This window comes from Dipodomys ordii, unplaced genomic scaffold (assembly GCF_000151885.1).
Source record: "Dipodomys ordii isolate 6190 unplaced genomic scaffold, Dord_2.0 Scaffold24, whole genome shotgun sequence".
In the NCBI taxonomy this organism is placed as follows: domain Eukaryota; kingdom Metazoa; phylum Chordata; class Mammalia; order Rodentia; family Heteromyidae; genus Dipodomys; species Dipodomys ordii.
The window spans coordinates 14,784,332-14,806,607 of NW_012267240.1; the positions used below are offsets into that span (position 1 = coordinate 14,784,332).

General features: G+C 39.3%; 2 protein-coding genes across 3 annotated transcripts in view; one reads left to right on the forward strand and one right to left on the reverse strand.

Annotated features, from left to right (window-relative positions):
• The first annotated feature begins 15 nt into the window (after positions 1-15).
• On the forward strand, positions 16-7,600 carry C1ql3 (complement component 1, q subcomponent-like 3). Its single transcript, XM_013014639.1, has 2 exons — positions 16-904; positions 6,609-7,600. The coding sequence occupies exons 1-2, from the start codon at positions 317-319 to the stop codon at positions 6,786-6,788; spliced, it is 768 nt and encodes a 255-aa protein (XP_012870093.1). The 5' UTR covers positions 16-316; the 3' UTR covers positions 6,789-7,600.
• A 1,512-nt stretch (positions 7,601-9,112) lies between these two features.
• The window catches only part of Pter (phosphotriesterase related), a 64,645-nt gene continuing 51,481 nt past the window's right edge, over positions 9,113-22,276 (reverse strand). For both annotated transcript variants that reach the window (XM_013014779.1, XM_013014778.1), the window contains 2 exons: positions 16,715-16,855; positions 9,113-10,286 (listed from right to left, as the gene is read on the reverse strand). In XM_013014779.1, coding sequence (XP_012870233.1) covers positions 10,076-10,286; positions 16,715-16,855 — 352 coding nt within the window. In that variant the 3' untranslated portion in view covers positions 9,113-10,075. The remainder of the gene's footprint in view (positions 10,287-16,714; positions 16,856-22,276) is intronic.

Here is a 22,276-nt window from a genome sequence, read left to right on the forward strand (position 1 = left end):
CCCCCCCACCTCTCCATCCCCCCCTCCCGCAGCCCGCACCCCTCCAGCTCGGACTTGAGCGCCCGTCACTCGGCGCCCCAGCTCGCTCCCCTAGCCGCAGCCGCGCAGCAGGGGGGGGCCCGCCCGGAGGGTGCGCTCGGCCCCCAGCGGGAGTTGGGGGGTTCGGAGGGGAGGGGGAGATTGTTTTCGGCTCTGAAGAGGTCCCCACCCAACCTTCAAAATTTTGTCCAAAAGCAGACAAGAGGATCGCCCCGCGCTGAGCCGGCTGGTGGGCAGCAGGAGGCGCCTGATCGCCGCCGGGGCGCTGGGGGTGGTGATGGTGCTGCTGCTGGTGATCCTCATCCCGGTGCTGGTGAGCTCGGCCGGCACGTCGGCGCACTACGAGATGCTGGGCACCTGTCGCATGGTCTGCGACCCCTACGGGGGCACCAAGGCGCCCAGCACCGCCGCCACCCCGGACCGCGGCCTCATGCAGTCCCTGCCCACCTTCATCCAGGGTCCCAAAGGCGAGGCCGGCCGGCCGGGAAAGGCAGGCCCCCGTGGGCCCCCAGGTGAGCCGGGGCCGCCGGGGCCCGTGGGACCCCCGGGCGAGAAGGGCGAGCCCGGGCGCCAGGGCCTACCCGGCCCGCCCGGGACTCCGGGTCTGAACGCGGCCGGGGCCATCAGCGCGGCCACCTACAGCACGGTGCCCAAGATCGCCTTCTACGCCGGCCTCAAGCGGCAGCACGAAGGCTACGAGGTGCTCAAGTTCGACGACGTGGTCACCAACCTGGGGAACCACTACGATCCCACCACGGGCAAGTTCACCTGCTCCATCCCGGGCATCTACTTCTTCACCTACCACGTCCTGATGCGCGGCGGGGACGGCACCAGCATGTGGGCCGATCTGTGCAAAAACAACCAGGTGAGTGCGGGCGGGCGGCGGGGCGGCGGGCGGGGAGGGAGCGAGGGCAGGTGCGGACGAGAGGGGAGGAGACCCCGGAAATAGGGGGTGGGAGCCCGCGGAGGAAGGGCGCGGCCACTTCGGCTCCCCGGAACCGCGACGGGGGAGCCCGGTGGGCTGAGCCACACTGCTCAGGTGGGGGTCGTGGAAAAGAGCACGGCGCCCCGCCGCTTGGACAGACACACAGAGAGAGGGTGGTGCCCCGCAGCTCAGACCCGCATTCGTGCGCGCTCGTGGGAACGCGACCCTCGAGGGGGCGAGAAGCCCAGATCTTAGGTCCTCCCCCCCCCACTCCCTTCGTCCCCCAGCACCAACTTCAGTACTAGAGAAATTCCCAGAGCAAGAAAGCACCCCGGGCCCAGGCGATCCTTAGCCACCTCGGGGCACTTGTAGACTGTTCTGGAAAGGAGAAGGCCAGAGGAGCTCGAAATGGGCGTGTCACAGAGAGAGAAACTTGTGGGGGGAGATAGGCTCTCGGGCTGGAGGGAGAAAGGGGACCCACGGGAGAGAGTCCGGGGCTCATCCAGGATGGAAATGGGATTGTGTAGGTTTGGGGCGCACAGGGACTCTGGGGGCTGGGAGGGGGTGTCACCGGGCGGTGAAACTCACACTCTAGTCCATTTTAAGACTACAATTTACTTTTCAGAGGGAATTTTAAAAAATGGTAAGAAGCAAGGATTATGAGGAAATGGTGAGCCTCTGGGGTTTCCATCGCAAAAACTCAAACCTACACGTGCCTAGACATTGCACCCACAGTCTTCTGACTAAAGGAGAAAGCGCACGGGCAGGTGCCACGGGAGAGCTCCGTTGGGTGGGTTGGATTGTGGCTCAGATCGTGGTCATGGATCCCCAAGGCACAAGGAAGTCCTTTTGGCCTTGACTGTTAAAAACAAGAACCACCACCACCCTCAGATGAGCCCCTGACCAGGAGAACTTGCTCGCTGGAGCTAGTCAGAGGGCTTGGGGTCTATAATGCCTTGTTAAGGTGTCTTTACTGTTTGCTTGGAAATTCACTGCAAAAACCGAAGCATCTTTGATCTGTTGGTCAGAGGAGGAAAATTATGTTTGTAACTATTTGAAAGTACAGACCCTGGGGCGAGGCCTTGTATGCGAAAGCCTGCGGGGGTTCTGGGTTAAGTTCCCAGGATTGAAGGTTGCTTGTTGAGAGCAACACACAAAAAGCCCCCGTGGCCTCAAAAGGCCTCACCCCGTGCAGCAACTGTGATTTAACCAGGGCTGTTGGCTTCCAGGGGTCACTGCCCCTGTGCAAATTCAAACCTTCTTAGCCAAACCCCATTTTTTTTTAAATTAAGCATCATAAAAGCAAGATTTCTTCCCAAGACCTAATTCGGTGTCAGCATTTTACTTCTCAGAGTGAAAGATAAATGTCCCACATTTATGAGAGAACTTTATTTTTTATTTAAGCCCACAAAATAGATTTCCTACAAATAGCTTTAAGGACCCTCAAGACTCGTAGAACTAAAAGGAAAGATGGCCACCAGGAGGTACTGACAGGGTTGTTAATTATCGTTATTATGCACGAATGTAATATTAAAAGAAATCAAAACTATTCACAGAGTAAGGATATACTTATAGGTAAATGGTGATAAAGGGCATGACTCACTGTACCAAAATAGAGGCATTGTGTCACCCTAACATGGTTTACGCATAGTCCCTCAGCAGGCAGGCCTGAGGCACCCCCTTATTTACAAATTGGCTCTCTACTGACACAAAAGCTAGGTTTGGAAAACACAATTATGCTGAACTGGTCTTTCTTTTAGAAGTATCAATTAAAACGAATTAAGATTCCACTTTTACCAACAGGTACAAAAAGGGTCATTATTTTTGAACTCTCTGGAAAAACCAGGAAATAAGAGGATTAAATTAGTTGAAATGCTGACATCTAGACTTAGAGCTTGCATGTGGTACACTGATACGGAGAACCACATTCTATATAGGAATTCTGTGTGTGTTTTATTGTAAAATCATTTCATTGTTTGGGGTGTAGAAGGCTTCTTTGTATCAGTCCTGCATATGAATCCTATGACCATGATCAGGGCAAGACAAATTGTTGGCCTATTATTTACAATTTTATTACCAATATTAGGTTGCTGCTTCTAAAAAAGGTATGCAACAGGTAATTCAGAAAAAGTGAATTAATGCTGGTAAACAATAGTGGTTTTTTTTTTTTTGAGTGTACGTGTGTGTTCTTTTAGAAAATGGCTATTGCAATGTTACTGTTAAGGAAATTCATCTCCAGAAATATTTCATAAAGTGTGAGCTGCAGCCAGTTACAAGTGGGAAATCTTGTAAAAATCTCTTTTTATTAATTCTAAATAAATACTTTATCCTTGATTTTCAATTATATTCAGGTCTGATCACTTCTTTGAATGGCAGATCCTCCCTCTGAGCTGACCTAATTTGTTTTCATAAAAAAGAAACTCAGAGATCTATGTCAGTGTAATGTTCTATGGATTAAGAAGATTTTTGAGAAGCCCAAGAATTAAACAAAATGAAATGCAGCTGACGAGGGGAGAGGGCAATGCCTCTGGGCCGTAACCAGATGAAAGATTTTATTTATGCTTGGTATTGAATCTCGGATCACAGATGGAAACGTCAGAGGCCAGTAAATTAACCTGATGTGCCACTTAACCTTTTGTTTATGATTCCACAGAAGTACAATGAAAATGAAATTATGAGAACATCAGTGGCAATTAATTAAATTAGCAAATGTTACCATAAATATTGTCCCTAATGATAAACCCTCAATAATTAGATGATGCTGAAACTATATAACCTATCCCATTGTCACAAACATGCCACTAAAAGGATCGTGGCTCTTGAATTCTTTGGGAAACCATCAACCTAAATTCATTCTTGGCATTTGTTGAAAGTGCATGATTTTATATATATTTATATATATATATGTAAATTGGTCTCAAATAGCTTTACATAAATACAGGAAAACTCTAAATGTCTTTATACTTATACATGGAAACTTGACAAACGTCACCTGAAAACAATTACGACCATGCTACTATAATAAACCACTATAATACAAACTACACTGGCTTAGAACCATAAAATAATCAAAGACTAATTCTTTGCTTTTAAGAATGAAGGACTTATGGCTCCGTGAGCATGAACTATACTGGCAAGAAAGAATAAGGTGATGGCTTGATATTCATTTATTAAAGAGATTAATGACATGTCAAATGAACACTCTTTTTCAGAGAGTGAAACCTGGGCTAAGGATAAAATAGAATCATATCAGGAAAGATAGTAAAGCAAATTGTGGTAGAAATAAGTATATTGGGGTGAGGAAAGGGTGCAATGTATTCTCTGACAAAAATGCAGAAATCAGTATACATTTAGAAAACTGCAAATAGCCTCTTCTACATTACCTCCCTGAAGAGTTTGATGGACTTAAAGGAAGAATTACTGAAGTCACTGACTTAGGTCCTGGTGCTTGAAATTTCAGGTTACCTTATGTGTGATCAGGTGGGCAAGGATGCTCAAATCATGATACTGAAGGATGGCAATTATTTAATTGGAAAAATCTTATGGTACCATATAGGTTAAAGTCGTAGAGAATTATCTTTCATTGTAAAGCAATCTCGTTGCCTTTCCCTAACAAAGGAAGTAAAAAGCTTAGACTAGAATCATTCTAATGCATTTGCAGGGTTTTGTGTTACAACTAATGAATTAGTTTAGTGACCCTACCCTACAGAATAAAAAGTACATTATATTGTTAAAAGAAGTTATCTCTCAACCAAGTGATTTACTGTGTTCTTGTTCCCAAATACCATCGTGCAGAAAACAATGATAACCATAGTATATACACTGAATACCCAAAGCACTGAATGAGTGTCTGGTTATTAATAATAGCTGTGAAGTATACTATGTTTGAAAATTAATTAACATATTACTGAGGTAGCTAATTGCTATTTTGTATTTTAATCTTTCTCATCCATTAGAAATTCACATGTTCCAAAAATTAAGTCATAATTATAATATTCTTCTTGTAAAGAGAATTTTCCCTGGGAATTAATGGCTAGATAAAAATGAACAAATCAAAGCATTTTGCTTCTACAAACTGGTAATTAATTCCTAGGAAATATTATGAAGTTCAAATATATTATTATTGAAGGGTCAAAACAGATCATCTCACTATTGGTATGTACATTGAAGTCAATGCTTCTAATTATGATTATATGGCATATTGCTTTCATTGTATTAGTGCCAGTTCTCACAGCATTAAGCAATTCTAAATCCTTTAAGCCCTTGTCTCCTTTTGTTATACGATACCCAGAAAGAAATATTTAAAATACTACTCAAATTACTTTCCAAGTTCAGCAGTGCCAAAGAGCCTTCTCCTTTTTTAACCTTTCAGCATTAATGTGAGAACATGTCATCACATGAAAATTTAATTGGAAAATCTATCATTTAAAATTTGAAATTCAGGGGAAATTCTTGACTTATGTCTCAGTTCTTTCATTTTGTCAAGTGATAAAATCCAGCATATTGTACCCCAAGTCATGCATTATTACATGCTGAAGCTTTACAAAACCACTAAATCACTCTCTGTGTTATTCAGGGAAATATCATTATCGTGGAATAGAAAACAAGCCACAAAGTAGAAGATGTGTTACTGAAATAAATCAGATACAAGCCTGCCTATTGAAAGATTTTCCAAGGCAGTATCAAAATATGTCTAAATGAATATGAAGCCTAATTTGAGAATGTGACAGAATGTCCACATTACGGGATATGATAGGCCATTTGACTGTTTGCAAATGTTTATCAACTCAGAAATGAGACCACAAGCATAAGCAGATTCTATGCAGTTTCCATACTCAAAGCAAACAACATGTTTAGAATATCCCAAACAGAGAGGATGTTCAATGAAATCATTCAAAAATTCTAGACTCCCACCATAGAGATTTAGTTTTCTCTGTAACTTGAGGATCTGCTGAAATTAGATTGTCGATTTAAATGCACATATAATTAAAGGGTGAACAGGCATAAATGGAAAAAAAGAACTCTGAAAACATGGGTGAGAAAACCAAAGATGTTAAAATGAGTTATGCAGTTGAAGTAGAGTGCTAACAGGGGCTTTGCTTCTATTAGATTTCAAAAGCCCTAAATCAAAGGGCTTTCTTCCGTTTTTTTTTTTTTTCTTCTTCCTATGTTGTAGCAGAGTGGTATTTCCCTGGGTCTTTGGCTACTTTAGATCTTGATTTTCTTGTTATAAGCAACTGAAGTTAGACCTGAACTTCTGTGCTCATATACAGATGGCTAGAATATTGTAATTTGGCTTAAATTAAAGATGCAAAACATTGGGATGATTTCCATACCATGAAGTGATGGAGCATAGGAATTCAAGGAATTAAACAAAGTAGTTATGTAGAAAGAGATAAAATTACTTTGTTTGTAGTGCTACTTATAAAAGACAGCTGAACAGTCTTCATGAAAGCACTCTTTGCTTCCTTCTTTTCCTCTTTTCCAATAACAGAGATGGAATTGTTACAGCTCCTTACCGAGCTGGGAGGTCAGGCAGACATCTCTATACTACATTTGGTGTTATGGCAGCAAGTTGACTATATCTGAATGGCTAAAAGAGACTTTTCTTTCCTGCACTCTAATGTTTGTCTGTTTCACATAGGTCCGTGCTAGCGCAATTGCCCAAGATGCTGATCAGAATTACGACTATGCCAGTAACAGTGTGGTTCTTCATCTGGAGCCTGGAGATGAAGTCTATATCAAATTAGATGGTGGGAAAGCCCACGGAGGAAACAACAACAAATACAGCACGTTTTCTGGATTTATTATTTATGCTGACTGATCGTGCAGAAACTAAGCCTATTGGTCTGAGTTTGAACTCTGGATTTGGATGGCTAACGTCAGTGAATCGAGGATGCAAGGGGGTGCCGATCGATTGATCGAAGGCACCTCAGTTGTGTATAGGAGGGGAAATCCAATGCTACCTGACTCACATCTGTATCCCTCGGAAACATTATGTAAAAAAAATATATATTTAAAGCAAGATAAGCAGATGTGTGATCCACTACCGCCAAAGCAAATACTCCTTATTGTTAGTGTCCATGTGAATGAAGTCCTATAGAGATCACAAATTTTTATAGAAAAATCTAAGAGACTGAATTATTTCTTCAATATATATGATCCTTTGGTGTACTGTGATCTTGCTGCTTTATCCATATGTCAGCTTTGGTTCTTGTGAGTTTACTTGCTTATTATGATATTTGGAGTCTATACATAGTGTGGGGGAAAAATCATTTTACCCTGCAGGAGAAGGAGGAGGAGGTCTAATTGAAGTAATGCTGCTTGTCCCCAAAGAAATTGTTTGCCTTGTTTTCTTGTTAACTTTAGAGCTAGACCTGGAAATGATTCAACTTCAAGCCTTAACCTGGAATTTTCTGGATATGTGGGAATTCCCAAGCCTATGATCATTTTCACATTTTCCTTTTCTTCCATGAATTTTCCTTTTCTTACTCTCTCTTCTGGTGATAGTCTTTAAAAATAGTGGTTGAATTTTTACCATAGGATTACCCCTCTCTTTGTGAGAAAATGTCTGTTTATGGATGGCATTTAGAAAACCCTCTGTATGTCCAGTTTTGTCAGTAGAATACATTTAGATTTACTTGGGAAGTCAGAGAAATTTCTTCTTTGGTATTGAACCAGACTGAGGTTTTTGCATTCTTTGGAATGGAATATTATTCATGACCCAATATATAAAGGTTTAATTGGATCTACTGCATGTGTCACAGAGGGGACACTCAGTAATGCCCTCAAACGGTTGCTCCACATCTGTGGCTTGAGGTGATTTCACAACAAACAATTTTACCTATAACCAACATGACAACAAAGTGTATATATTTTATATAGATACCTGACATACACATATACACACATATTTATATAACTATATGTTAGATAAAATATTAGAGAGATGGGTTCAGTCCATGAAACACAGTGTCTTATAGAGCCTCAAAATTTAATTTAAAGAGTAGAAAGGATATGTGTGTATATGTGTATACATATATATGTATATGAATATACACAAACATATGCACAGAGAGAAACCTGCACAAATTATTTGACTTATTTTGGATTGAAATATATTTTAGATGACAAAAATATATATGGACTAGCAACATAGTAAAATTTACTTCTCTTTAAAACTTATCCAGAAGATTAAATGTCAATAGATTAAAGTGCCCTGTGTTTCATATGTACAGAGGTTAGCTCTATGGTTTTTTTTTATTTGCTCATCAATACTTTAACTACACTTTCTGGATGACTGGAAATATCAGAAGTGCGGAGACAAACTAGCTCTCTTTCACTATGGAATTATATGCATTGGGGTTGTCAATTTTTGTCTTCTGTTTCAAGTGGATGGAAGCAGGCAGTAGATTTTTTTAGGGTAGTGCAAATCCTTTCTCTCTATTAACACACACTGCCAAAAGTCATCTCTTTAATTTATGGAAAGTATTAAAATGCATGTTGAGCCATCCAAACAATCACACAACTTCCACCATGACACTGAGAACATCCATTCCCCTTTCAGTTGCCTTTGAAGACTTTCTGACAAGATTTCAAAAACAGGGATTTAAAAGTCTGCTTGTTTTATTGGTGAAGGACATTTGCATTTTTTTCATTTAAAGGAATTGATTTGTAGTCCTGGCTCATTCCACTTTGGTACTTTTTGTTCTAATCCACAGAAAGCGTGAGCATCTTTGATCAGCCGAAATATCTTTAATTTAGTAAACTTCGACTTTCCAAGAGTTATGCATGATGTTCCAGTCCGAAGGTGGTGTTTGCTCTTCTGTTTCAATGCCTTGGTCTGAGTAACTGGCATGGTATAGAATAAAAACCACCTAGCCTATTCATCAAGAATAATGACTAGTACTACTTAGTCTTTCTGATAATTCACAAATGAACTGTAATAGTCCTAATTTCTGTTTAGCAACCGATATTTGTCAAAAAAGAATTGGCAGTAAGGGAATTTTTGTGATGTCCTGAGGAGTCAATCAAAAGATTTATAGACAGCAATGAATATGATTAAAAGTTTTAACTTTTTTTAAAGGATTACTTAAAAACAATATCAGGGCTGGATATCTTTTTAAAGAGTAGGCTTTAGAATCGAACTGTCATTTCCAATAGATTTGATTTATTCTTTAGACAAATAAGCATTATTTTCTCTACTTAGGCCCGAGGGAGAGAAATAATAAATAAAAAGTAAAGGAAAGAAGGGGAATATACTATATTATATATATATATATATATATGGCAAACATTTCTCTTTTTTTGCATTATATCTTAAGATTAATTAAATTGTGGCCTTTGTTATTATAATTGTAATGGTTCATTAAACTATATTATGTAATATATTATGACTTTTATGATTGAATTTTTATAATTCAGGATTGCTGTGTGTTCTTATACAAACTTTGTAAAACACAACAAAATTTTCAGCAAAATGGATATCAGAAAGCCAATGTTATCAAAACTGATTTATTACAAGCATTTAGAGATGGGTGGAGATCATATAATTAGCCTACCAAAATAATTTTATGGTTGCAAATGGGTAATTAAATAACAGTATCCTTGCTCCAAAAAAAGGCTTAAAATTTAACTTCCCTTGCTGCAAAAGCTATTTCAACATGCCATATTATGCATTAAGCATTAATTAAAGAACAGCAGGATAATTAGTAGGATCATCAATATTACAAGAAACATTAGATTGCTCCAGAAGGAGGCAATTTAACTAGGAACACTTTAAATTTTCTTAAGTAGTGTAGCTGATAGGTTAGAAAAATAGCAAAACAAACTAACAGAAAAGGCAACTCTTAGGAGATAATAGACTTTAAATCATTGTTGGGGGAATATGCACTTCAATATTTATTTTAAGGCACAACAAAAGGGCTTACATAGGCTCAGGAACTTCTCAGAGGCACAAATGTAATAGCAACTCCGATTCAGAGAAGGCAAGCTCTTTTACTGCTCTAGCAAAGGAAACAGCCATTTGTGTCTAAGAGACAATGGGTTTGAAATCATTTTACAATTTCCTGCAAGTTTTACAAAGAAGGTGTAAGTTCTGGAACCACCATCTTACTTGAAAGTTAGCCACTGCTTAGGGTTTTCTATTAGTATCTTGTCAAGTACATGCTCACTTATACCTCTAAGTAACATTTTAGGAACAATGTTGGTGAGTATGTGAGAATAGCCGTGACCCCCATATCTCATCAGGCGATGCTTCGTATGGATGTCGTGTGCCATCAGAATTCGATCTTCATATCCCTCATCCACCAGGAAACGTACCCTTTAAAAAAAGAAAAAAAAAAAGAAAAGTTAACTCTTTACATGCCATTCGTCACCTCACTTTGTAGCTTTTTAGGACTCTTTAAAACTTTTTACTCATATGAATCTATTGTGCTTGTCGTAAACGTATTGCCCTTCACTGTGGCTTGTGTACTGGCAGATTCTTAATAAATATTGTGTGGAGATGATAATGATGATGATGATGATGATGATGATGATGATGATGATGATGATGATGATGAATTGCTGTATCCTATTAGGAATGACATCCTGTCCCATGTCCACGGAAATCTATAGTCCATGGTGTTTATGACAACACCTAGCAATGTTGCATGAAAGGTAGCTTCCCCCAGTTGTACCAGTTCTAATGACTGACCACTGATTTAGCATTCACTAAACAACTTTGTCTTCTACTCTACTCTTTAAAACACTCCTTTACTCTTTAAAACACTTCTCTTAGTGGAGGCTTAGTGGATGGAGATATCATTCTCACCTTCTCTTTTCATTTAGAAAATAAAATCAGTAGGAGTATGAATTAAGAAAGGGAAAAAGCCAGGGGTGGTGATGTAATCCTAGCATTCAGGAGGCAGATACAGGAGGATCTGGACTACCAGCCTGGACTATATACTGAGACCTTATCTCAATCCCCTGACAGCTCCACACAAGGGCAGAAAAGTCATCTTCATACCAACAAAACACTCAAGAGTAACATCAGTTGCCGTACTAAAGTGAAGCCTATGAAACTCAGCCAATAAGAATAGGTTGGCAAAGGTACTTTTCTGTGTTTGAGACATTTAGTTCTCCGAAATCTATGGGAATGTTGACTTAGTAGTAATCTTTAAACAGTAGATTAAGTTGGCTAGAAAATCTTTCTCTATATTCTTTCTTATCAACGAGACAGCTAGAACAATGAGCTGTACCTTTAAATTTATAGTTGGTTGATTAAAGGGCAGCTGCCTGACCAAAAGTATAATCCTCTTTGCTTGGTGCTTTGCTTAAGTGCTATAATCTGCAGAGTGAGTCACCTTCTGACAGCCACCATCTGTATGTATCTGCACTATGAGCAGTGTCCTTCTTTACTTCCATGCTCTCTGATGGCAGAGATGCAACTTGCAAACAAGAGCTCACCACTGAAATTCTTGTTATCACCCTGGGAAGCATCTAGGCTGCAAATGGATATGGGTGGATGGATAGAGCCTTCCTCTAGGGACTGAGCATTTGAAAGAGACACATTTTATTTCAATGGATAACATTTCTTGGCATGCCTGGGCATCAGAGTCTTCTTTATTAATGGTAAGGAAAATGTGGGTCACTACACACAAAACTCAAGCACCAAGTTTACCCTCTGAGAGCATACGGATTTAAATATTATTAAATGAAGGTCACCTCTTATATTGAGAGGTCAAAGGAATGTTAGAGCTAGAACAACCTGGGTGCTTTGACTAGAAACGGATGTTCATGCCACATGGACCTCATATCTGTCCTCTAAGAGTATAAAATGCCATTTGTACCATCAATGTCATTTAGCTTGTTGAAATTTGTTCTAAAGTGATGATCCGCACCCACTTTTGGACAAACCCTATTTAAACAGGAATTTATCTAAGAGACTGATAGGATCATTTATGAAAAAAGTAAGATTTGACAGAATGCATACATAATGCTGAACCTAGTATGACATTTTGACCTGTAACTGCATTCAGGGACTGTATAGACAGGTTTAATTCATCCTTTCTCCTTATACTTAGTAACGTTTGTGCCAGAGTTTCAGATCCCTTTTCCTTATCTGAGATCAGGCTATCTCAGATGGCATATCTATGGATAAACAAACTCCTGCAAGATGCCTTTTTTTTTAACACCTGGAAATACTAGCTCCATTTGGAAGCTAGTAAGGAAAGAAAGTGAGAGATAAAATACTCATTTCCAAATGGGAATGCTTACAGCTCATTAAGTCAAGGATCTGGAGACTAGTTCTCTCATGAGCAAGATGCTATCATAGCTCTAGAAACACAATGATATCCAGACTCTCAAGGAAACCTGCTTGGCCAGGCCTGAGCTCAGACATTGGCTCTCTTGCTGTGTCTCTGTGTGCAAGAACAGGAGTTACAGAGATGCCGCCAGAAGGGAGGAACCACTACAGATGAGAAGACAAAAAATCACAGTAATTATAGCCATACAAATGAGTTCGTGTTTTGCAAACAAATATTAGAGAGAGACTACAAAGTGTGAAAAGGCAGAGATATAATAAGATTTGAGAAATGGAGCATAAGATTGAAAACAGGTGTTAGACACAGAATTTCTGGTGCCGAAAACCAGAGGTAGGCAGAAGTGAGTTTCTATGCTCTTTCACTTCAGGAGTTCCAGACTAGTATAGCTAAAAAAGGACTGTAGATGAATGATGAGCATCAAGCTTTCAAGACTCGGGGACAATGGGATACTGGAGCATACACAGTCCCCATGATCATTCAGATACACCCTGAACTTGACTGGGATGAAGTGACTCTGCATGGCTTCCATTCATTGAAGATAAGGGCTGGGGTGTAGAATATGTGGTAGAACACCTGCCCAACAAGCATAAGGGTTATGAATTCAAATCCCAGTATTGCCTGCAATAAATAAATAAGTTAAGCACACATACACACAAGCATGTATGTGTATGTAGTTTAGTAGGTATACATACATATGCACATTTGTGGTATATGCATGCTCCTGTGTGTATGTATATTCTTCTGTCTGAAATTGTGACACACTTTCATATTTGGGGAAGGTTTACATTTGGCACAAGAAGAGATAACCAAAATTAAATTCCTGTCCTTGAACTAATAGCCAAAAGGAGCTGAGAACTGAGCAGAAATGCTTGGGAAACCATCTTCCTCTCATACATCCTTCATAGACAGATAGATAACCCATTTACAGATCTTCTTCTAGAAGGTACAGGCCCCTCGGAGAAGGCACCAAGGTGCAAAGGTACATCGGTATTACCACAAAGAGTGGCAGGAAAAGGTACCAGGTCCTGATGTATCAGCTTCCTATTTCTAAGATGAGTTGAACAAAATGTTAACAGAATCCATGATGAGAGATAAGAACAACCTACCACTCCAGCTATTTTAAATTCCAGAATATGTAGGACGAGGAATATTCATTTTGGAATGTGGCACTAATGACTATGAGTCTAGGGAAACATCAGTCGAGGGAAACATAATGGTGTTCCTAAAGAGAAAAATTAAAATCACAAGACATCAAAAGAAAACAACACATCTCTTTGTCAAAAAGTGGGTCTGGGTAGTTGAGAAAAAGACCTCATTTTCCATTGGCCAAGCTAGTCAAATCAGTTTGCTCATGTAGACTGGATGCTACCTTATGTAATTAGAGGAAGTATTTACCAACTAGTTCTCTCTCTGATACGAAACTGGAAGCCTATTTTATGGTTTCTCAGATCACTGACAGGAATACCCATATACAAGGGCCATAGAGAGCATAGACATGCAAAGACCAGTTTCCTAGGGGAGCAATCCTAAAATACTGTGAATGATGACTGGCTCAGGATACGGCTCACAACATCTGGATGCTGAACTATCCATACCTGAGGCTCACCATTGTCACCTCATGTAGACGCACACCTCCATTCTCGTTTTGCTCATTCCCCATGTCAATCAGATTTCCACATTCTTGTCATCATGAGAAATCTAAATGTTCAGTTTTCCCCTCTGACCCGCTTTACCTCTTTCTGCTTTAGCTCACTCACCCTCTTCCACTGTATCTATTAACCCCTTCAGAACCTTAACCACCTCATGAACCACTCCTGTCATTTGTCCTTCTATGTCATTGCTATATAAGTGTTTTTCCCTCCATCTCAGACTCAGGGACTCATGTCTCAATCCTTTGTTCTTTCGCCTTCCACTTGCAACTTTCTGATAGAATCCACAAAGCTTCACTAATCCTGCTATGGTAGCTCACAACGTTTTTCTTTTCTGGAAAACAGTAACTGAATCACATGCACTAGTGGCAACATACAGTTGTGCAATCATAATTTCCAGTTTCACTGGGCTTCATATTCCTGTCCAGGCCAGTGCCTCCCTGATCCACCTCTCTGCTACTTCTATGGAAGTCCTCCATGGAATCCACTCCTTTCTTTTCAGGTCATGATCCTGTCTGCCTTATGGGACACAAGAAAACACACTGGCAGTGTAGCTTCCATTTCCTGATCCTCTAGCTGCGATGTTTATCTGCATGGACATCATTGCTGGCTTCCTACTGTTCCGTTTCAATGGAGAAAGTAACTTTTCAACCAACTTTCTGTTTGTTCCCAAGATTCCATCTTTTTGGTACCTTTAGGAATCTTGATCTTTATTTATCTCTTCAGATATTTTAAAGTGAATATCTATCAAACACTTCCATATTCTGCAGTATATTTTGTTTCTATACTTTATAAACTTGACAAATACTCTATGGAATGGCAGGCCTTTCTCAATCACTGTCTCTGTGTCTCTCAATTCTTTTCTTGTTTTTTTTTTGTTTGTTTTTGGTTGGTTGTGGGGCTTGAATTCTGGATCTGAGTGCTGTCCCTGAGCTCTTCAGCTTAAGACTAGTGCTCTACCACCTGAGACACAGTGCCACTTCTGGTTTTCTGGTGGTTAATTGGAGCTAAGAGTCTCATGGATTTTTCTGCCAGGACTGGTTTTGAACCATGATCTTCAGCTATCAACCTCCTGAATAGCTAGGATTACAAGCGTGAGCCACCAGCGCCGGCTCTCAATTCTTATTCTTTGATACTTCTCACTTCCTAGCAAAAGTTTCCCTCAATCCTGTCTTGTCTCTAGCTTCATCCTCCCCTCCCCTCTTCCTTCTACGACTGAACTTTTGGAAGCAGTGATCTCCCCATTCTTTCCCTCCTTCCTCACCTCCTACTCATTCCTCAAGCCTTTTCTACTGAAATCACATACTGACAGAAACGAGAGCCTTCAAATTGTGAAAGCTGATGGATATTTTCCAGTATTGAGCTCGTTCGCTATCTACCACACATTTTGTAAATGTTCAAACATTTTCCTTTCATCATATCTCTCCTCTAACTTCTGAATCCTGCCCCCCCCAATATTATCAGTTTGAATTTTTTTCTTCCATCTGTCATTAAGCAGTTCTCCCCTTTAAAAGTCTGTGTGCAGGCCTCTGTCCACAGCCTTTCCTCTCTGTGATCCCATTCATTGCAGTGGCTCCATCTATCTATTTATTATATATACATGAACAACATCCATATTTGTCTCACTCCAAACCTCTGTAAGTTACACACACTCATCTCAGGTCCTCTCTAGATAAATGAGATACTTATAAGTTAAAATCTTCCTTGTTTAGCTCAAATAGATTTCTTCTGACGGATCCCTTATCTTAGTTCATTTACTCTTCCTATCACCATGTCATGAAGACCAAATCTGGTAGCCATCCTTGACTGCTCAAATCTTCTCCACCTCACTGCAAAAATGGGTCCTACAATATTGTTCTGCCCATTACACACTAGGCAATTTGGGGAGTTTGCATTTTATATGGTGTTACATTTCAGCATGTGAGTTGAACTTTTCCCAATAATGAATATTTTTAATAAAGCAATTCAAGTATTAATTGTAGGAAGTTGGCAGCTTAGTGTAGTCAATCCAGGAAAGAAACAGATTATTTCATTAAGGGCAAGAGGAGGAAAATGTCTTTTGTTCGCTTATTGTCAGGGCAAGGGTTGAGTCTTGTTTCCTGTTAGTTACCCATCTGGCCCTGGAATTCTAAGGCTCTGCCTCACTTTAGCCCACTTAGGATGACTCATTTTCTCCTTGAAATAATAGAGGGAGATTTTCTCCCTGAAACAGCCCAGATATACTTTTCTCTGAAAATCTGTGGCTCAACCTGCTTACTGTTTTCTGAAGTTTTGTTAACACTCACCCAGATTTGACAATCACAAAGGGCTGGTTAAAAGAGAACATGAGGTTTTTATCTTTGTTGCTGTTGTTTTAAATGTACTTATAATGTACCATGTTTTTTGTTGTTGTTATTTCTTTTGTATGTTCTTCCCCCATGGTATAGCCCCTGTTTTAACTTTATTTGATTCCAGTGCCCTGCATCTTGTATATACATTTTTTTTTTAATTTGGGGAGGGGAAGGGAAATAACAAAAGGCTGAAACAAGGATACAGGTTGATCCATTGTAGCAATGAGATGTACAAGACACTATGCTGAAAACAAACTTTACAACTTTTTTTGGGGGGGAGGAGGGAGGAAACGGGAGGTGGGAAGAGAAGGGATGGTGGGGGAAAAACAAAGAAGGGGGTAACAATGCTCCATAGGAAATGTACTCATTACCTTACTCATGTAAGTGTAACTCCTCTGTACCATATCTTTACAATAAAGATATATGTATATCAAAAGAGAACATGAGTCATTTCAATATAGTTACCTTCTAATCCTTTTGTTATCATCAGGCATATCGATCTCTGGGTTGAGCTGGTAATGAAGGAGTTCAGTACCAAAGAGATCATATTCTAAGTAGCAGCCAAGTTGAGCAAACTCCAGCAGCTCCTTCTTGTCAAATATAGATCTAGAGATAATAAGACAGATATACTGCTATTATTAAGAGTGTATCCTTGCCAGGTGTGGTGGTTCATGCCCCTGATTCTAGAGCTGGAGTTCAAAACCAGCCTCAGCTACACAGCTAGACCTTGTCTCAAAAGAACCAAAAATTGGGAGCAAAAAGGGGTGAATTCACCACATATGCAGATTAGAAATTTTAAATGTATCATATATGTATATAAATCAACTAAAAGAGTTTTTGAGTTGGCATCCACACACATCCAACACATATGGCCTCTCCCCCTTCCTTTTAGTCTTCTATAGGTTGTACAAGGGAATTACAATTTAACATCTGCATTTATGAGTCCAATGTATCTTGACCAATCACCCTTCCAACATTCTCCTCTATCCCTGTACCCCTTTCCCTCCAATCATGTCCCATTTCCCATTATATATATTGAGTATTATGGCTATATATGCCTCCATTCCCTTTTCCATTCATTTACTCACTCCCCCTTCAAACTATGTTTTAGTTTTCTGACATTCATTTTGTCACACTCTCTGTTAATTGTTCAAGGGTCCCAGCGACTAAAGCCTTGAGTTGGCACTTACGATAGGACTACAAAATGGTGTGTTTACATTGCTACCAGAAACAGGGGAATTTACCCAATCAAAGGGGCCTTCCACTTCAAAGTGCTTGGGAGCTACAGACTTGTAGCTGTCGTTATGCAGACATAATTGTTGGACTTTCCTCCATAGTGGCTCTAGAAGATGTCCCATACTCTTTTGACAAATTTTATTAATGGGTTAAATTTTCATCCTCTAAAAACTGCTGTCATCTGTGGAAATTATCAAAGGATATTTGTCATCCATCAGGTCTAGTGAATTAGGTGAGTAATTCTCTTCTGGGTGAAACAGGAAGTTCACTGGGTGATTTTCTTGTGAAGATGATAAAATTGTCCTAAAATTAATTCCAAAGCCTATTATAATACAGTTTATATTTTTTCTTAAAGGTTGGACATTTAAACAGACAGACAGACAGACATATATACATAGGAGTCTATGTATGTGTTTAAACATATAAAATAAAACTTATTATTTTATAGTGATATTTATGGATCTATTTTCATTTCAGGAGTATCACACTAAAATACAGTTGTTCTAGGATATAATTATTAAATGATTGGGAAAGGAAGAATGTAAAATTATTTCATATTAATACAGCTACAGACAGGGGAATAGAAAAAGAATTAAAGAGTAGATTGTCTCAAAAAATTTAGACTATAGCAACCAAAAAGTGAAATGTACTCAGATAGCCCTCAAATACCATTATAGACAATGAATCACATAGAGAAATACGAAAGACTCAAAACATCCTGCTGGGACAAGCCAAAAAAAATCATAAGGAAGTTTGTCCTCCATTAGTCTTGTCCTCCATTAGATATGGAGTGCAGGAAGTTAGGGATCTGGAGAAAGAAAGTGATTGTCTGGGACCCAAAAGTGGTCTGAGAAGGGTTGAGTGTCAGACAATCATTGCCTTAGTAGGCTTTTATCACACCGATATTCTGTTTCTTTGGCAACTTCTGGGATGAGAGCACTATTATATATGTCTCTAAGTCTGTTGCTAAGAGGTCAGAAGTATTTTCAAAGCCCTGCTCCCAAACCATGGGAGGACCAATTAAGCTTCCATATGTCACAGGTACAAGAAGAGTCTGCCTCTCTGGGAGTTCACTATTGACTTTCATTCCGAGTTATCATATTATGGCTGGCTCCTTTTCGACTGTTCACCAGCTTCGCATAACTTATAGCTCATGATATTGTTTTAGGAAGCTAAAAAAGAATCTTTCCTCTAAAATGTGCATTAGTTCTGTGCTATCTTCTATTAATACTTCTCTTTTTTCCATTTTACCATGGAGACCATCTTATGTTTCCAAAATTACTAGACTAAAAGAATGTGTTTTTATATAGTAAACATATTCTGTTTTCCTCCCAAGACTCATACTTAAAAACAAAATATACACAATTAAAATGACATGAGAGAGAAAAGTTTAGTATCCTTTTGAGTTAGTTTAGTATCCTTTAAAGTTAATTCAAGTTTTTGATTCCTACTATGGGCAAAGTACTAAGGTGGGAGAAAACCAGAAAGGGGTTGGAGGTCCCAATAGGTTTTATCAGACTTTTATTTCTGCTTTTAGTACTTTTCCACTTCTTTTGGCCTAATGTCCTTAAAAATGTTTTCTAAATTTTAAATTGTCTATCGAGATATATACCTAATGGAAAGTTCACAGCCAATGTTATGTCATAGGAAAAATAGTTAACAATCCTAATTGAAAATAAAAAGTAAAGTTTCTTGTCATTAGCACTGTGGTTGTTAAGTTTAATAATATAAGTGTAAGAACTTATGTGTCTAGAATTGTGTTATGCTTTACATTTTCTATCTCCATAAAGAACAAGAGAAAACAGGTACTCAGGGTAAAGAAGAAGACAGCACAACACAACAAAGGGAAGAAGCTAGTGTCTATGTTCAAGGAAACGAAAAACAGAAATCAAACCAAACCAAACCAAACAGGAAACCCCAAAGAATTTGGTACTAGATATGAAGAAAGTATAGGGTGAAAGACTGAGATCAGACAACTAACATGAAACAATGCTAGGTTGTAATAGTTTGCTTCTTGTTGACAAAGTACCTGAAGAAATAGCTGAAAAGGTTTCTAAGGATTCAGCTCATGGTCAATAGATCTCATTGCTTTGAACCAGAGGTAAAGCTGAACATCATCATTGTGGACGTACATTGTGATGCAAACCTGCCCATTTCTTCTTCTTCCTCTTCCTCCTCCTCCTCCTCCTCCTCCTCCTCCTTCTTTCTTCTTCTTTTTTTTTGGTTGATCGTGGGGCTTAAACTCTGGGCCTGGAAGTTGTCTCTCAGCTCTTCAGCTTAAGGCTAGTGCTCTATCATTTGAGCCACAGCGCCACTTCCAAAGCTGCCCATTTCTTGGCAGCTGGTAAGCCGGGAGAGAAAGAAGCCTCTTGGCATGAGAGCTACCCTCCACAGGACCTGCAATCAGGCCCCACCCATTCACTTATGAGCTCATAGCAGATTTATTTAGTTGATCAATTAGTACCCTCATAATCCAACCACCTCTTAATGGCTCTATCACCTAGATGCTGAGACTTCAACAGATGAACCTTTTATGGGACCTTTTATAGCCAAATCCTAACCTAGGCATGTAATAGTCCTTGATCTTTTAACACATAGCATTTGATCTTGTAATCCTTATAAAAATTAACACGAAGAAAGTAGATCATCCTCCCTTCACAGATGAGGAAAAGGTTCTCAAGTTGACACAACTCAGCTTTTAAACAGAGATGTTGTGAAGAAACCTAAACGCTTTTTGTGTTCAGAAGCCATGTTCTTGGACAAGTCCCTTCCATGAGGAGAGAGCTTTCCCACCCCAGCCTGCAGAACCCCTTCGATTCAATAGTCACAATAACATCTAGTATCACCCAGCTTCTTGAATGTCTAACAAGGTGACTTACCTACAAGAAACTGACACTTAGCTGGATGACTGCCAATGTGCTACTGCAATTGTATTTATGCAAGTGATTATTTTCCACTTGGAGAAAGGATTGACCCTGAATGTCAGTATGGCTCCACAGAAAAATGGACTCTGCTTGGTGTCCTTCAGATAAAGATTAAACAGAGGTCTCACCCTTCCCAGCCATTAATGACCTCATAGAACATCACATAGAAGTGGAGGTGTTCACCTCATCTGGCTTCCTCATTCCATATTCTATACCTATGAATAACTTGATCTTTTTCTACTCCAATTTTACCCAGGTTTTTAGGTATTTATTTTTCCTCTTCATTCCCTAACAGTCAGAGAGATGACTGTGGCTATGCAGAATTGTTACTGCATTGCACAATGAAGAAAGTCCATATTTATGATGGAGTTATGAAATATCCTTGGAATTCCCAGGACAAAGATGAGACTTTTTTTTTCTAAACTCAGTATTTGTTTTTATTAGTTCCATGATATAATTTCTTCTGCTTCAAATTGTATACTTTTGCTCCTTCAACTAATAAATTTGTACCACATATAATATAGAATAAATTTATATAACTATATAAGGAACATAAATTTAGGAAAAAAGTATATTCTTACCAGTCTTGAAAATGACATCTAAAGTGGCCTGGCTATCTTCATTTTCAGAGCCTCCTTATCATTTATCTAGTATTTTAAGGCTGAGACTAAAACACAAGGCAGTTGGTTTTTTAGCCTCTATGATACCTTATATCTTTCTATAGGCTCAGGGGTTTAGTTTAATGTCAAAGTGCACTGTGAGTGGGAATAAGAAAATCCATGTGAAATGATAAGTTAGACAAGGGTCTCTGAGCTCTCAAGATAGAAAGAACTAAGGGACAGAGCAAAGGCTGGGTTTTGTGGGTATGATCAAAATGATTATAACATCTGCCATTTGTATGAGTCAAGACCCTCAGAACACATGATTTAATCCCTATATTTATGTGCACTCTCATGAAATAGTTAAGCAGAAATCTACATATGGTGATATTCTCTGTGTTTTGAATATATATGAAACCCCAGCTGATGTCTTTAGGAACTTTATGCCTGGGGAGGAAGATATATTTAAAGCAACAATTACAAATACATTTATTTAAAAGCCTCTATATTATGAATGCAACATATTATGAAAGAATAATGGGTAAACTGAATTGAGCTGAAGTAGTCTACTTACATGTGGGGTGAGGAATGGACAACCCAGAGGAACATCTGTTCAGAGTCAATGAAGCAGGGGTTGCTGCTCTTAAATGTAACACTGCAGTTTATCAAGAGTTAAATACACGAGGAAAGAAATACTCTGTGATCCATCCACCCATCCATTATCCACCCATTCATCCAGTAAGAAATTGTTGACCACATGTTACAATGAAACATGAGCTAGAAAACAAAAACCACAGAGTCCTACATTTCAGAAAGTTTACTATCTTCTAAGGAAAAAGGACATAGAAATAAATAATTATTTTATAGAATCTGTCAAGTATAATAATAATAGCACTTCTAGGCCATCGGGTTGCCAAGAGAAAAAGATAAACACATCACAACTAGGTTACAAAAATCTCTGGTTTAAGGAAGGCTTTGGTGAGTCACATCTTGAAGAAAGACTCTTCCAAGTTATTATGGACATTCCCAGGAGAGGGTCAAGATTGTGTGAGAACCATATAAGATCAATTAACCCAGGTCTCTAAAAGACAAAGTCAGCGTGGCCTTAACCCAGATTGTGTGTGTAATTTCTACAGAATAATAGGAATCACTTGAGAAGAGGTAGGGACTAGAAGACTAAGAGGTTTGGCTTTTGTGCCTTAGGGACAGAGACTCCACTAATGGGCTTTAAGTCAGAGGGCAGGAATGTTAACAAACTTACATTAAGA

Excerpts from the sequence above, each read along its gene's own strand:
- C1ql3 (XM_013014639.1), top strand. The coding sequence starts at position 317 with ATGGTGCTGCTGCTGGTGATCCTCATCCCGGTGCTGGTGAGCTCGGCC. Across the intron at positions 905-6,608 it reads ATCTGTGCAAAAACAACCAG|GTCCGTGCTAGCGCAATTGC; the intron begins GTGAGTGCGGGC and ends TGTTTCACATAG.